The sequence below is a fragment of the Balaenoptera borealis genome, assembly GCF_965194805.1.
Source record: "Balaenoptera borealis genome assembly, chromosome: 13".
Lineage (NCBI taxonomy): Eukaryota > Metazoa > Chordata > Mammalia > Artiodactyla > Balaenopteridae > Balaenoptera > Balaenoptera borealis.
Genome location: NC_138870.1, coordinates 57,386,784 through 57,401,562, shown reverse-complemented (window position 1 = coordinate 57,401,562; position 14,779 = coordinate 57,386,784). Strand labels below are relative to the sequence as shown.

The 14,779-nt window shown below is 38.4% G+C and overlaps 1 protein-coding gene across 1 annotated transcript; it reads left to right on the top strand.

Annotated features, from left to right (window-relative positions):
- Positions 1-4,417: 4,417 nt before the first annotated feature.
- On the top strand, positions 4,418-14,557 carry IFNG (interferon gamma). Its single transcript, XM_082352959.1, has 4 exons — positions 4,418-4,545; positions 5,698-5,766; positions 5,862-6,044; positions 8,572-14,557. Exons 1-4 carry the CDS (start codon positions 4,432-4,434, stop codon positions 8,704-8,706), a joined length of 501 nt encoding a protein of 166 aa, XP_082209085.1. The 5' UTR covers positions 4,418-4,431; the 3' UTR covers positions 8,707-14,557.
- The last annotated feature ends 222 nt before the right edge of the window (positions 14,558-14,779 follow it).

The window sequence follows — 14,779 nt, the reverse complement described above, 5'->3', positions numbered from 1 at the left end:
ATTAGGATATAAACAAATATTTTCACAACAAAACTGTCCCATCCTTCTTTAATAACCCTGTGTCAATCACAGTACTTAGCACTTAGTAGATGCTTTAAAATTCCTTGTGCATTAAAAATATGACCTTCAGAGCATGACATGAATCCCTAGATGAACAGTATACAATCCCATTTGACATAAACTTGAAAATATTGTAAGCTGATAACGGTACTACATAAGTATAATGTTTTCTATATTCTTAGACTCAAGTCTCAAAGTTGCCCAGATGGCATGAAAGAAAAAGGGGGATTCAGAAAACTCTCCTCTAACATACGGGAGTTTTGAGTCAAATTTCGGGGAAAATCTGACTCCGCGTGGATTTCCATTCTGTATATCGTTTTCTTCCGTAGGCTCAGCTTGCGTGATGTCAGGAGTTCCCGGGGTCAAGGCAGCGTGGGGCACGGATCCAATATTGACTCATACTCGGTGGAAGAAACCTACCCCAAAGTCTGGATGAGATAATTTGGTTGTGAGCGCTAGGGATAGGACTGCTGACCACAGAGGAAAAAGGGCAACAAAGGTGTAAGTTTTGTCTTACGACTGCCTACTCAGCGAGGGCTGAGGATAGCATGAGATACGATCGAAAATCTTGCTGACGCTTAATGCATAACCATCGCCAGTTTTCAGAAAGAAGTCTGGCTGAAGAGAAAAAAGAAAGTTTTCAGTCCCTTCGTTTTAGTAATTTGCTCACACTTTGGCTCCTGGTGGGTTTGCAAAACTTTTAAAGGATATCTTGGTGGTGAATGATTCTGCAGTCTCAGTGTTGGCTGAACCAACAAAGTGTGAAACCTCTAGTTTGCATGTGCAACAGAAGGTGTTTTACAGGCAGAAAAGAGAGAGAAACATCTTCTTTAGTAAACTTGACAAGACAGGAAAAGATCAAAGAATATACTATTGTAGTGACAACATTCTGAACCCAAAAATCATATGTTGAAAGATAAAAATCTCATAGGATGTGATTCACTTCCAGCCTGGGATGCAAGACCAGTTACAGAATTTGCAGGAACTGGTGCAAAATGAAAATGGGAGCCACTTGTTTAAAAATTATTAGGAATTTCAACAAGGTAACAACAGAGCATTAAACCAAATGTGGGCTGCTCTAAGTGCAGGGTCCTGATAGACTGTACAGGTCTTATGTCCACGAAGTTGGGCCTGCTGGGATGTCTAACCAATAATTTCAAAACTTTTATTTGCAGTCTTACTATTTTTTAAGGAATTAAAGAGTGACTATTATCTCACAAATTCTACAGAAAAAAAAAAAAGTCCCAGAATCAAAGCCTGATAGGATGTAATTACTTGAATTCATATATTTAACACAGTTATTGGTACATACAGTAGTTCTGATGGCTATTGATTGGGGGCAGGTAGATTAGGGAAAAGGTCTTGGCTCTAGACTGAGCTCTACATTGTCCAGTTGAATGAATTTAAGCACAGCATTTTGTTTTTTTCCTGGGTCTTGATTTACAAATCTAAAAAAATGAGAGAATAGGCCATAGATAGTCTCTGTAATTCCCTAATTCTGTGCTGTGCTTGGTCATGCCATCAAAAGCTATTAGAGCTTGAATTTTAGCCATGTATTTACTAATTCTATACATCTGGCCATGTTGTAAACATATCCCTAATGTGTGTGTGTGTGTGTGTGTGTGTGTGTGTGTGTATATATATATATGCATATGATTTTGAATAAGCATTTGCAATTTACAAACCCCTAGACAAAGTGTAATTCCCAATTATGGACCTCAGTATTCTTTTTTTTTTTTTTTTCTAGCGTGCTTCTCTTCTTTATTTTCCTCCATAGCATTGATTTCTTTTTTTTTTTTTCCACACACACACACTATATTTTATTTTTACAAGAGATAAATAGACTGACACCAAGCATTGTACATGGATGACCACAACAAAAGCAACAATGATTGCAATTACCAAACATGAAACACACTCATACTATGTCATAATATTGACATTCAGTCCAGTAATCCTCCACTGTAACAGCTCCTTTAGGACCTCAGTATTCTTAACTCCTCACCCCCAACACCATATTCCAGTGGATAGATCAAGGGATGAGCAGAAAAAAGTTTTACTTCTTTCCAGAACGTTGGTAACATTCCTTCCAGTAACTTGGAGTTTGGTCATAGGTTTCCTGGGTAGTATTGAGTGCCTGCACTTGTCTCAAGGCTTTGGAAAGGGTTTCTTGTCACAGTGTCACCCTGTAAGCACATTATCTGGGCCGTCTTTTTCCTTGAGGAGTGATACAATAGAGCTTTGTGGGCAGCAGTGTAATTTCCACACTTCTCATTTGCTTGATGTGAGGCTTTGGTCCCACAAACACTTTTTGATTTTGTTTATTCTTTGGGAAGATAGCCCCTCAAACAGTTTTCAGGCCTTTTTCACATAAAATAATACATGGAATTGCCCCAGTAAGCAGGGGTTGGCTAAAGAGACATAGCATCAGGTTTCCAACATTAATCCTGGACCCTCTTTAATTAAAAACGAGTTTCCTACAGGTTAGTTCTGATAGCATTGGGATTAGAACTTGAAGAAAATTAGCTTGAGGGAAGAGTAGGCCCTGAATTAAGCATTCAAGTTCACTTTTATTCAGTGCTGTCTATGGACAAATCTCCGTGCTACAATGTTTTTAGGGAAGAAAACTGTGTTATGGAAGGGATGAAACAATTTCTGATTCTAGGGAACTCAGTCCCTAGATTAGGAGAAGGTAAATAACTAACTCTAATATGAGATTGAGGGATCAAGACTCTAAGAAAAGTGTGAACCACTTTCCTAGGCCTGTGTAGAGAAGATGTGAGATTACTTTTAAGAAGGATCATTTTGAGAGAACTCATGCAGATAATGATTTTTAGGCTGGACTTGGATGGCTGGGTGCCACTCTGAGAGGCACAGATGTGGGAAATCAAGGAACAGCATGAGCAAAGGCTCAGGGTGTGTTTTTTTAGGAATGACTAGTCATCCAACGTGCCTGAATAGGAATAGATCACTTTTATTGAGTGCTTACTACATGATAGGCAAAATTCTTAGCACTTAATAAATTATCATCTGACAATTTTCAACTGAAGCCCGGAGAAGATACTAATATTAGGTTCACTTTGAAGATAATGAAACCTAGCTACAGAAGAGTTAAGAAGCTTACTCAAAATCATATAGCTAGATAGCAGTGGAGACAGGATTCAAGTCTGCATTCATAACTGCAATACTGCTGTGTATACAATACAGGTTGAAATGCGAGGTGGGCTGGAATCAAATAGTGGAGGGTCTTCTGTGCCATCCCTAAGTGCTGTATTTCATAAGTAAATTACTAAGAGAGGAGAAAAAATAATCCTATTTGTATCTGAAAGGAAAAAAATTAGAAAGTTAAAAAAAAATCTATCATTAATGATTATTTGGAACAATTGATCCTCTAGAGCTTTGCTGTTCAATATGGTAGCCTCTTGCCACACATGGCTATTGAGCATTTGAATATGGTGAGTCCAAATTGAGATGTACCATGGGTATAAAATGCACACCAGATTTCTAGGATTTAGTATGACAAAAAGAATGTATAATATTTTATTAATATTTTTCTGTATTGATACATATTGAAATGATATTTTGGATGTATTGGTTTGAGTACAATATATTTAAAAATTATTTTTCCCTGTTTCTTTTTACCTTTAGTAATGGGGCTATTAGAAAATTGGCTTGCATTATATTTCTGTTGGGCATTGTTGGTCAGAGCAACATAAATTTGTGGTAGATATTATATTAACCATCTTTGATGAAGGGCTTCCTACCACATTGGTTTTCTAACCACATTCTTTTCCTTGCTTTCTGGTCATTTGCAAGAAAAATTTTAAGAGGCACCCCCTCTGTAAAGGTTTGAGAGCCCCTAGAATTTCCTTTTTTACTTGCTTCCGACCACAAACGAATGATCAATGTAATCTCTGGATGAGGAATCAACATTTTACAAGGGCAAAGGGAGGAGGTGCACAAAAATTTCCAATCCCTGGATGGTGTGAAGTGAAAGTGCTTTCAAAGTATCCCACTAGAATGGCACAGGTGGGCATGATGGGTCTGTCTCCTCGTCAAAAGACCCAAGGAGTTGAAAGGAAACTCTAACTACAACACCAAAATGCCACAAAACCATAGTTATTAATACCAACTAACTAGCATCTCTGTCTATCTGTCACCATCTCATCTTAAAAAACTTGTGAAAATACGTAATCCTGATGAGACTTCAACTAGGTATAAATACCAGTAGCAAAAGGAGACACAGTACATTCTTCTGATCATCTGCAGATCAGCTATTAGAAAAGAGAGATCAGCTACGTCCTTGGGACCTGATCAACCTAATACAGGAGCTACTGATTTCAACTACTTCGCCTAACTCTCTCCGAAACAATGAAATATACCAGTTATTTCTTAGCTTTTCAGCTGTGTGTGATTTTGGGTTCTTCTGGCTCTTACTGCCAGGCCCCATTTTTTAAAGAAATAGAAAACCTAAAGGAATATTTTGTAAGTATGACCTTTTAATAATACTTGCTTGTGGTTGAAATGACTGATGTTTGATGTTGACTTGTAATTGTATCTATGATGGGCTCTCATCTCTAGCCCACAGTCATCTTGAGAAGACTTGGTGTTATCGTGACTGTTGTTGGCTGGATGTGATTTTTTGACTAAACGATCTAGATAATGCTTTAACTCTCTACTCAATTTGCTATAGAGATTTAGTGGTGATTCATGAATCCTCCAAAAGATGGGCATAATATGGGTATAGTTTAGAGCGTTGCTAATTTTGTGATGAGAGTCCGTTCAATTATGATGTCAAGTAGTATGCATACTGAAAAAATGACTAGGTCTTTGTTTCTGATTTCTCAGGCTGCTATGATGGTGACAGTCAAAAGAAGGTCAAGATTAGCATTAAAAATGGTCATTTGAAATAACTGATCAATTAGAGAAGATGAGGTCCTTAAAGCTTTGGCTTAAAAAAAAAACACTTACAGGTCTTTTTCTCCAAAAAGTGGTTTTAAAATTTTACTGTCCCATCCAGATTGTCTGTGAATTACTCTTGGAGTAGTCATTTGCTGAGATTTTTTGTAGGAGTTTAATCTGGTTTATATTTAAACATTTTTTTCTTTCATTTTATGAGTTTCTTAAAATTTTTACCTATGGTTAATTAAAATAGCTTTTTGCATTTTAAATATTTTATTATATGTCCAAAATTTAGCGACTATAATTACAGCTGAAGCTATCTTTTAAAGCTGATGTAATACCTTATAGGAGGGCACAGGTAGAGGTTAAGAAACTTGTACCATAGCGGGGCAGTATTTTATAGTGAGATGGTTTTGCTGGGGTTTTTTACTAGACCTAAAAATACTTTCTGTCCCTTACTATAGTTATTTGGGACAACTGAAGTATCATCAGCCTTGTTGAGTTCATTTGTGAAGTTATATTAGTAAATAAGAAAGCTAAAATAGCATGATAGTCGTTGGCTGTATCCAACATGATAGCTTTTGAGAAAACATTGTTAGAACTAAACAGAGTGTTGAAAAGAAAATCAGTGCACGTTGTCAGCATCCAAGTTCAATAAAACTTGAAGTCCAGTTTTAGGGCAATTTATGGACTAATTGTAAACCAATTTTTTCCTGTTTTGTTTTGTTTTCTCAGAATGCAAGTACCCCAGATGTGGCTGGTGGTGGGCCTCTTTTCTTAGAAATTTTGAAGAACTGGAAAGATGTAAGCTGAACATTTCCATTTGGCTAATTTTCCTATTGCTTATTTTCTGCTGGATAAATTCACATCAACTTCTCTTTGTGCCTTTTTCTCCCAAGGAGAGTGACAAAAAAATAATTCAGAGCCAAATCGTCTCCTTCTACTTCAAACTCTTTGAAAACTTAAAAGATAACCAGATCATTCAAAGGAGCATGGATATCATCAAGCAGGACATGTTCCAGAAGTTCTTAAATGGCAGCTCTGAGAAACTGGATGACTTCAAAAAGCTGATTCAAATTCCGGTGAGATGATCTTAATTCTTTTTTTTTTTTGTTTTCATTGCAGAGGCTCTTGCAAAGCACTACATTCCCAGAAAGTAGAAATTAGCTACTGGGTACAGTTGTTAAAGCTATGAAATGAACCTGTGGCCAAAAACCCTCTTTACCAATTCTGTTTGTGTTTTGGGTGACTTTGCAAAGTCAGTTATGCGAGTCACTTAAATTTGTGATTTGGGAAAATACTGGAATTATGCCTACAGCACAAAGATAGGTGAATGAACAAATCAGTGAGAAAGAAGTAGTGAAGAAGTGGGGGGAGTATTGAAAAGCAGTTCTCCCATTGCCCCGTGTTTGTGTGTTGGAAATTCTCTTGCTTTGAATAGGAGGTTGCATGTCTTAATGGAAAGAGCAGTGGGAGGGCAGGGGGAGAAGATGTGTGTTGCTCCTCCCAGCTCAGCCGCCAAAGAAATGTGTGATCTCAGATGAATCACAGGCCTGGCTGGGACTGTTTCCTCATCTTAAAAGGAGCCTGTTGGGTTCACTATAATTTCTATGGTCTCTGCTCTAAAATTCTACAATGCCATGGATAGAAAATGAGAATGAGATAGGAGAAAGGTATGACCTTTGAGGAGACAAAGGCCCTCCTACAGCCAGACTCTGGGCAACCTCTCAGATTGTGCAGCCCAAGAAGAGGAGAGAGTGTTTGTTTATAGAAAAGAAAATAGGTAGAATTTATACCTTATGAAAGAATTGTTCTATCAACTTTTGGATACTAGAACATCTTGGCTGGAGAAATCCTTAGGCTCCTAAGTTTTATCTTATCAAATTGTCTTGAGTCTTTAAAGTTATGGTTTCTAGAAGCTGAAAAATAACTTTGAAGCATAAAGATGTCATATTTTCCAAAATTTCATCTAAGAGACAAAGGCCTCCAGATTTTTTTGGGGGCGGGGGGTTGGCTTTGGTATAAATAGGCTTGAATGAGAAGAGGAAGGGTCCTGTTATGACTTGTGCTCTCAGGATTTGTGCCCAGCTCTCCCTATAACTGGGTCTGCCTCTCAGCAATCTCACATAAGCTCCTAGGAACTGAAATAAGTGCTTGCTCTTCAAGATTTCTCTAGTCTCCAGTACGTTCGATGGTATAAGTGGCTTGGAAAAATTATAAGACCATTACTACTTCCACTGGTAATGTTTTCTGGTGTTCAGCAGATCTCCATTGGTTGCAGGCTAGAGGATGAAAAAGCACTTATTCCTAGCCCAGTGCTGCCTCTGGCTTGCTGTTCAGTCCTGGATGAGTCTCTTAGTTTCTTGGTGATGCTTTGAATACTGGAAAGTTCAATTTATCACTTGTAAACACACACCCGGTAGAAACTTTTCTACTCTGCTGTAACTGGGCCTTGAAAAAAAAAAAAAACTGTTGGTCCCATCCTTCCGGAAGCTCCAAGCCTCCTGCTTCACAATGGGCAGTCTTGAGTGAGCTCTCAACCATTGTCTTTTTTTGCTCAATTGCGCACATATTTAAGGCATGTTATGCCTTTTAGTCCTGTCGCCTAGAATCTCCCAGTCATTCTCAGAAATGTGGCAAGGTGGCTGCAGTGTTTCCAACTTTAGAAAGACATCTAGTGGCAGAGCAAAGATGAAAGTAAATGGTCCTCATTTTATGAAGCATGACTTCACCTAAATGGTCCTATTGGGTAGAGTGAGAAAATAGTTCAGTTTGCTGGAATGGAAGGCAGGGTACCAGGAAATTTGCTTTCATTCCTAATTTTAAGTGTTATATACCAGTAATTGATTATTGTCATGTAAATATGATCAGCGATTATTTTTAATCCCATTATGGAAATGATGAGACTGACCTAATTTGGGGGAAATTAAAAATTATGATTTTCATCCAACTTGGACTTGGTGTTTACAAAGTACTGAAACTATACCAGTGGTTTTCAAACTTTGGTGGTGCCTGAATCACCTGGTGATGTTAGTAACTACACAATGGCCCAGGCCTAGTCTGATTTCATACACCTGGGTGTCTGAGTTCTTCATTAGGTCTCCAGGTTATTCTTCTACACACCAAAGGTGAGAGCCATTGGCTATAGTAACTCATTTGATACTTATAACAAAGACTAAGTACAAAGTGATAAAAGTGGTAGAGAGCCTAGAGGTCGTCTAAACAATCTCCTCATTGTTCAGAGGAGAAAACAGAGATTTGGAGAGGCTAAGTGACTAGTTTAAAGTCACATGTATTGCACACACACAATTCAAACACACATTTTTTGGTCACTACTTCAAGGCTCTTTCTGCTATATAATTTTCAGAATTCTGTAGTGGTAAATTAAAGGATATGTAATGTGTCCCACCATGTTACAGCACAACTAGCAATTTAATTATAATTTTAGTCTTAATCACTGAAGGAACCAACATTACATATTAAGGTAATATATTGCTAGTGAAAATAATTTATTTTAAAGGAATACTTCTACTTTCTTGGACCATGACAGCAGACTATCCTAATGATTTGTATGCCTGAAATTAATTTTGCTGTTTTCTTTCCCAATAGGTAGATGATCTGCAGATCCAGCGCAAAGCCATAAGTGAACTCATCAAAGTGATGAGCGACCTGTCGCCAAGATCTAACCTGAGAAAGCGGAGGAGAAGTCAGAATCTGTTTCGAGGCCAGAGAGCATCGAAATAATGGTCATCCTGCCTGCAATATTTGAATTTTTAAATCTAAATCTATTTATTACTATTTAATATTTTACATTATTTATATGGGGAATATATATTTAGACTTATCAATCAAAGTATTTATAATAGTAACTTTTATGTCATGAAAATGAGTATCTATTAATTTATGTGTTATTTATAATTCCTGTATCCTTTTCACTTGACCCTTTTTTTTTCTGACTAACTAGGCAAGTCTATGTGATTACAAGGCTTTATCTCGGGGGCCAACTAGGCAGCTGACCTAAGCAAGACCCTGTGGGTTGTGCATTTATTTCACTTGATGATATAATGTATGCTGATAAATGAAATGATGCCATCCAGTTACTGCCTATTTTAGACTATGCCTTCTGAGCCACTGCTATGATGGCATGTCAGACAGCACTTGAGTGTGTCAGGCGATATGACTTGTCCCCTGATAAAAACATAGCATCTCTTCTCATCTCATGCCTGGTGCTTCAGAATATTGCTGACAATTGTGATTGTACCCAAATGCAAAGTAATACGTTCGTTTATCAATATTTAATATATATGAATAAAGTGTAATTTCATAACTATTTAGGCTGTGTCAGACTTTTTCTAAAGTGGGGGCCAGATTAAATGAACCACGGAGTAATGAATTAGTAGAAGGAGAGTCATTTTTAGCTGTGGAAATATTAGAGTTGGATTAAGACCCATTAAAATTGGTGTTTCTCTCCGCTGCCGAGTTGTTGGTTTCCAGTGTTCCATTTGGTAGCTGTTTGAGTTATCTCTCCAAAATATGGATGTAATTATGTAGCCATTTACTTCAGAGCTTCTTCTGTGGAAAGTAGTCCAAATTGTTTAGCTTGGCACACAAAGATTTATTTCTCCTTTCTCTCTCAACTCCCCATGGCATCCTTCATCTTGGTATCCCCTTTGTCCTCTGGACACTTTGAGCAAAAACCATTTGGTATGGAATAGTGAGTGGGAACTCTAGGGAGAGAGGCTTGGATTGGAATCTTGGTCCTGCCATTACAAGTAGTGTGACCCTCATATTCTCTAAGTTTCAGTTTCCTCATCTGATAAAGAATTGTGCCTTCCTCATAATATTGTGGTGAGAGTTTATTCTTTCACTCAAGAAATATTTACTGCAGCACCTACCATGTGCCTGGTGCTGTTCTAGGCACTTGAGATACATTTGTGAACGAAACAAGCAAGGATCCCTGCCCTCGAGGAACTTAGAATTCAGCAAAGGGGAGACAGATTATAAAAGAAATACATAATATGTTAGTAAATTGCATGGTATGTTAGAAGGTGATTGGTGCTACAGAAAAAAGGTAAAAAGGAATGGGGGAACTGGGAAAACTACAGGTGGGACAGAGCAAATGGGCTAGAGGTTTAGATGAAGTAATTATAATTGGCTTCATTGAGGAGATAACAACTGAGGAAGCACTTGTAAGAGCTAAGAGAGGATTCTAGGCAAAGGGAACATCTTTGCAAAGGCTCTAAAGTGGAGACTTGCCTTGAATGGTAAAAGAAGAGCCAGCACTCCAGTGTGGCTGGAGCAAAATGAGTCAAGAATATCTCTAATTTTTTAGCTGAGCAACTAAAAAGATGACGTTGTCATCACCTGAGATGGGGAAAGTGGAGGTAGCAGGTTTTGGGTGGAAAACTAGAAATTCAATTTTGAAAGTTAAGTTTAAGGAATCCATTAGATTTCAAAGTGGAGATGCTGAGTAGGCTATTGGGTATATCAGTCTGGAGTTGAGAGAGAACTCTGGATGGTTGATGTAAATTTAGGAGTTGAAGGTAGAGCGGGTATTTAAAGACCTAATACCAGCTGAACTTATGAAGGTCATGAGTTTACATAGTGAAGAGAAGGAAAGCAAAATATTGAGTCTTAAGGCACACTATCTTTAAGAGGCTGGGGAGAGACCAATCAAAGAGACTGAAAAGAAATGACCAGTGAAATAAAAGGACAACCTAAAAAATGAGATGTCCTGAAAGCCAAGTGAAGAAAACATTTCAGGAATAAACTGTATTAAATGCAGTTAAGTCTGGTCAAATGAGGACTGAGAACTGAACACTGGATTTAGGAACATGGAAACCATTGCTGACCTTGGATAAGAGAAATTCAGTTGGAGGGTGAGGGTAAAATCCTGATTAGAATGGGATTAAGAGAGACATTGGAGACAATAAACATGGATAACTCTTTATAGAGTTTTTTTTTTTTTTTTTTGCAAAGGAGAACAAAGAAAGGGGTAGATGTCAGGATATGACATCAAAAGAAGTTTTTAAATTTTTTTAGTTCTTGCTTTTTAGATGGGAGAAGAAGTAGTATGTTTACATATTAGTAGAAATGATCTAAGAGTAAAACAATACATGATATAGGAGAGAGAGGAAAGAACTTCAGAGTACTGCCATGAGTAAGAAAGAGAGATGAACTGAGGACACAGAGGAATTAGCTTTAGGCAGGTGCACAAAAAATTTATCTTTGTTAAGGGGTAGGAAGGTAGACTATGTGGGTTCTGATGTTGGTAGCTGAGTAAACGTGGTGGTGAGAACTTTTGGAAATTTTAACTGGTTGTTTAAAATTTTCTCAGTGAAACAGAAAGCTGAGAGTGAGGTTCAGGGAATGTTGGAGGCTTGCGAGAAGCAGAAGAATGGATGGATCAGGAGAGTGCAATGTAGATTACCAGGCAACTTTAAGGGCCCATTGAGGTCCAAGGTCATGAAATTATGGAACACTAGTTGGTGTAGTTGAGTGTTTGTCTCTATCCACATTGAGCTGTGGGTGAAAATATATAGAGAAGAGACAGACAGTTACGTTTAGCAGACTTTGATTTGGCCAAGTAAGTAGGATAGGGAGAATGAGGACAAGGAAGTCAGGGGGATACACAAGGGTGTACTCATGATGGTTCATGAACTGGTAATGAACTCTAAGCTGGTTAAGAAGGGGAAAGACTATTAACAAGGTTGCTGAAGGAGGGTAAAGAAGTGATTACATGAAAGGATATCTGCCCCACCTCTGGACCCAAAAGATGGGTGAGAAAACAGCCACCATTTGAGGAGGATGGAAGGGAAGCAGTGTCTTTAAGGGAAAATCAGTTTATCTTTTGAGTATGAGGAAGTCAAGGATAGGATGAATTTGGTTAGTGCGGGACTGTGAATTCCAGATCCAGTGAGTTAGGGGTATGAGAGGAGGTCATAAAAGGGAATGTACATAGGGATGTGTTGTGAGTCTGGGACTTCTCATGATCACTAACATAAACAAGGATAATGGATATAATGAGATTAATTCTACTGGCTTTGGGGTATATAGTGGGGGCACAATGGTGAGTGTCAAGGGCAGAAAGGGTTAGTTGTCTGGGGCTTCCTTCTCAACTACTTTATTTAATGCTCCCACAGCAATACTGTTAAGTGAAATAGTTTATGTAAAAGCATCGGTTTAGTCCTTGACAATAATCAGAGGCATTATTTTGATTGTTGGGTAGTAGCTGAATACCAGTGGGTGAGACTCAATCCCCATTCCCTGGGCTTCTTCTTCCAGTCTAAAGTTTTTATCAATCATTTCCAACAAAGTCAGGCTTCTCCATAAAAAAAAAAAAAAAAAAAAAAATTGTACAGCCACTAAAAAGAATGTCTTTCCTTTTTAGTTTTATTGCCTTCTTTTATTTTTCACTAAAATTTTATGTTAGCCATTATTAAATAGTTATACTGAATAGATAGTTGATTGAAAGAATTGGGGAGGATTGAGGTAATCTTGGCCTGTCTGGAATTCAATTGACATCTGAATGCTTATAGAGAAGGAAAAATATCTTCTCTTTTTTAAAGGCAGCATTATTTATTATATATTTTTTTTAATTTATATATTTTTTTGGTTGCATTGGGTCTTCGTTGCTGCACGCGGGTTTTCTCTAGTTGTGGCGAGCGGGGGCTGCTCTTTATTGTGGTACATGGGCTTCTCATCGCGGTGGCTTCTCTTTTTGCAGAGCACAGGCTCTAGGCGCTCAGACTTCAGTAGTTGCAGCAAGTGGGCTCAGTAGTTGTGGTGCACAGGCTTAGTTGCTCTGTGGCATGTGGGATCTTCCCAGACCAGGGCTCGAACCCCGGTCCCCTGCCTTGGCTGATGGATTCTTAACCACTGTACCACCAGGGAAGTCCCGAAAAATATCTTTTTTCTCTATCGTTTTAAGCTCTTGACTGGGATCCCATAAGAAAAGACAGATTAACAAGAGAAAAGCATACGTTTATTTAAATTATATGTGACAGAGAGACCTTCACAAGAATATAAAGACCTGAAAAAGCAGTAAAACCTGAGTGTTTTTATGCTAGATTTGGTGAAGAATGGAAAAGTGTAGTAAATGGTGGGACACTTAGCAAGGCCTGCTGCTGTTCAGATTCCCCTCTGAGTTCCTTGTCATCAAAGACTAGAATGTTCCTTTCCTCTGGTTATGTGACCTGCTTCAGGAGAAGGTCAGAAAGTCTCTTCTGTAAATGCTTTTTCTCAAATTCCTTCAGCGTGAAATATTCAATACATCAAGGTGGCATAATTTGGGGTATCATGGCCTGAACCCTGTTGGGCTCACAGGAGAAAATACAAAGGCAAGAGTTTCTTATCCTGCTCTCTTTACCTAGAATGAGAATCTGGCAACCCCATGACAAGGCTTCTTTTGGGCAGATGGTGATGAAAGATCAAAGGTGAAAGTGCCATCATGATCAGAGCTGCAGATGTAAAGCCACATCAGAGAACCATTGACATCCTGGGTATGGCCACCCCCAGGGATGTGTAAGAGGCTGGTGTAAAATAATACTAATGAGTAACCAGTGAACATGTGCTATGGTTAAGAGCTCTTTTTCAGGATTCAGGTAGACCTAGATTTCATTAGCTGCAAAACTTTAGGAATGTTACTATCTTCAAGCCTCTTTTCTTTCATCTGTAAAATGGGAACTGTAAGGTCATCATGAGGATTACATTTTTTTTTAACATGTTTATTGGAGTATAATTGCTTTACAATGGTGTGTTAGTTTCTGCTTTAAAACAAAGTGAATCAGTTATACATATACATATGTTCCCATATCTCTTCCCTCTTGCGTCTCCCTCCCTCCCAATCTCCCTATCCCACCCCTCTAGGTGGTCACAAACCACCGAGCTGATCTCCCTGTGCTATGCGGCTGCTTCCCACTAGCTATCTATTTTATGTTTGGTAGTGTATATATGTCCATGCCACTCTCTCACTTTGTCACAGCTTACCCTTCCCCCTCCCCATATCCTCAAGTCCATTCTCTAGTAGGTCTGTGTCTTTATTCCCGTCTTACCCCTAGGTTCTTCATGACCTTTTTTTTTCTTTTCTTAGATTCCATATATATGTGTTAGCATATGGTATTTGTTTTTCTCTTTCTGACTTACTTCACTCTGTATGACAGACTCTAGGTCCATCCACCTCACTACAAATAACTCAATTTCGTTTCTTTTTATGGCTGAGTAATATTCCATTGTATATATGTGTCACATCTTCTTTTTTTTTTTTTTTAAACATCTTTATTGAAGTATAATTGCCTTACAATGGTGTGTTAGCTTCTGCTTTATAACAAAGTGAATCAGTTATACATATACAATATGTTCCCATATCTCTTCCCTCTTGCATCTCCCTCCCTCCCACCCTCCCCATCCCACCCCTCTAGGTGGTCACAAAGCACCGAGCTGATCTCCCTGTGCTATGCGGCTGCTTCCCACTAGCTATCTATTTTACATTTGGTAGTGTATATATGTCCATGACACTCTCTCACCCTGTCACATCTCACCCCACCCCCTCCCCATACCCTCAAGTCCATTCTCTAGTAGGTCTGTGTCTTTATTCCCGTCTTGCCACTAGGTTCTTCATGGCTTTTTTTTCCCTTAGATTCCGTATATATGTGTTAGCATACTGTATTTGTTTTCCTCTTTCTGACTTACTTCACTCTGTATGACAGACTCTAACTCCATCCACCTCATTACAAATACCTCCATTTCATTTCTTTTTATGGCTGAGTAATATTCCATTGTATATATGTGCCACATCTTCTTTATCCATTCATCTGTC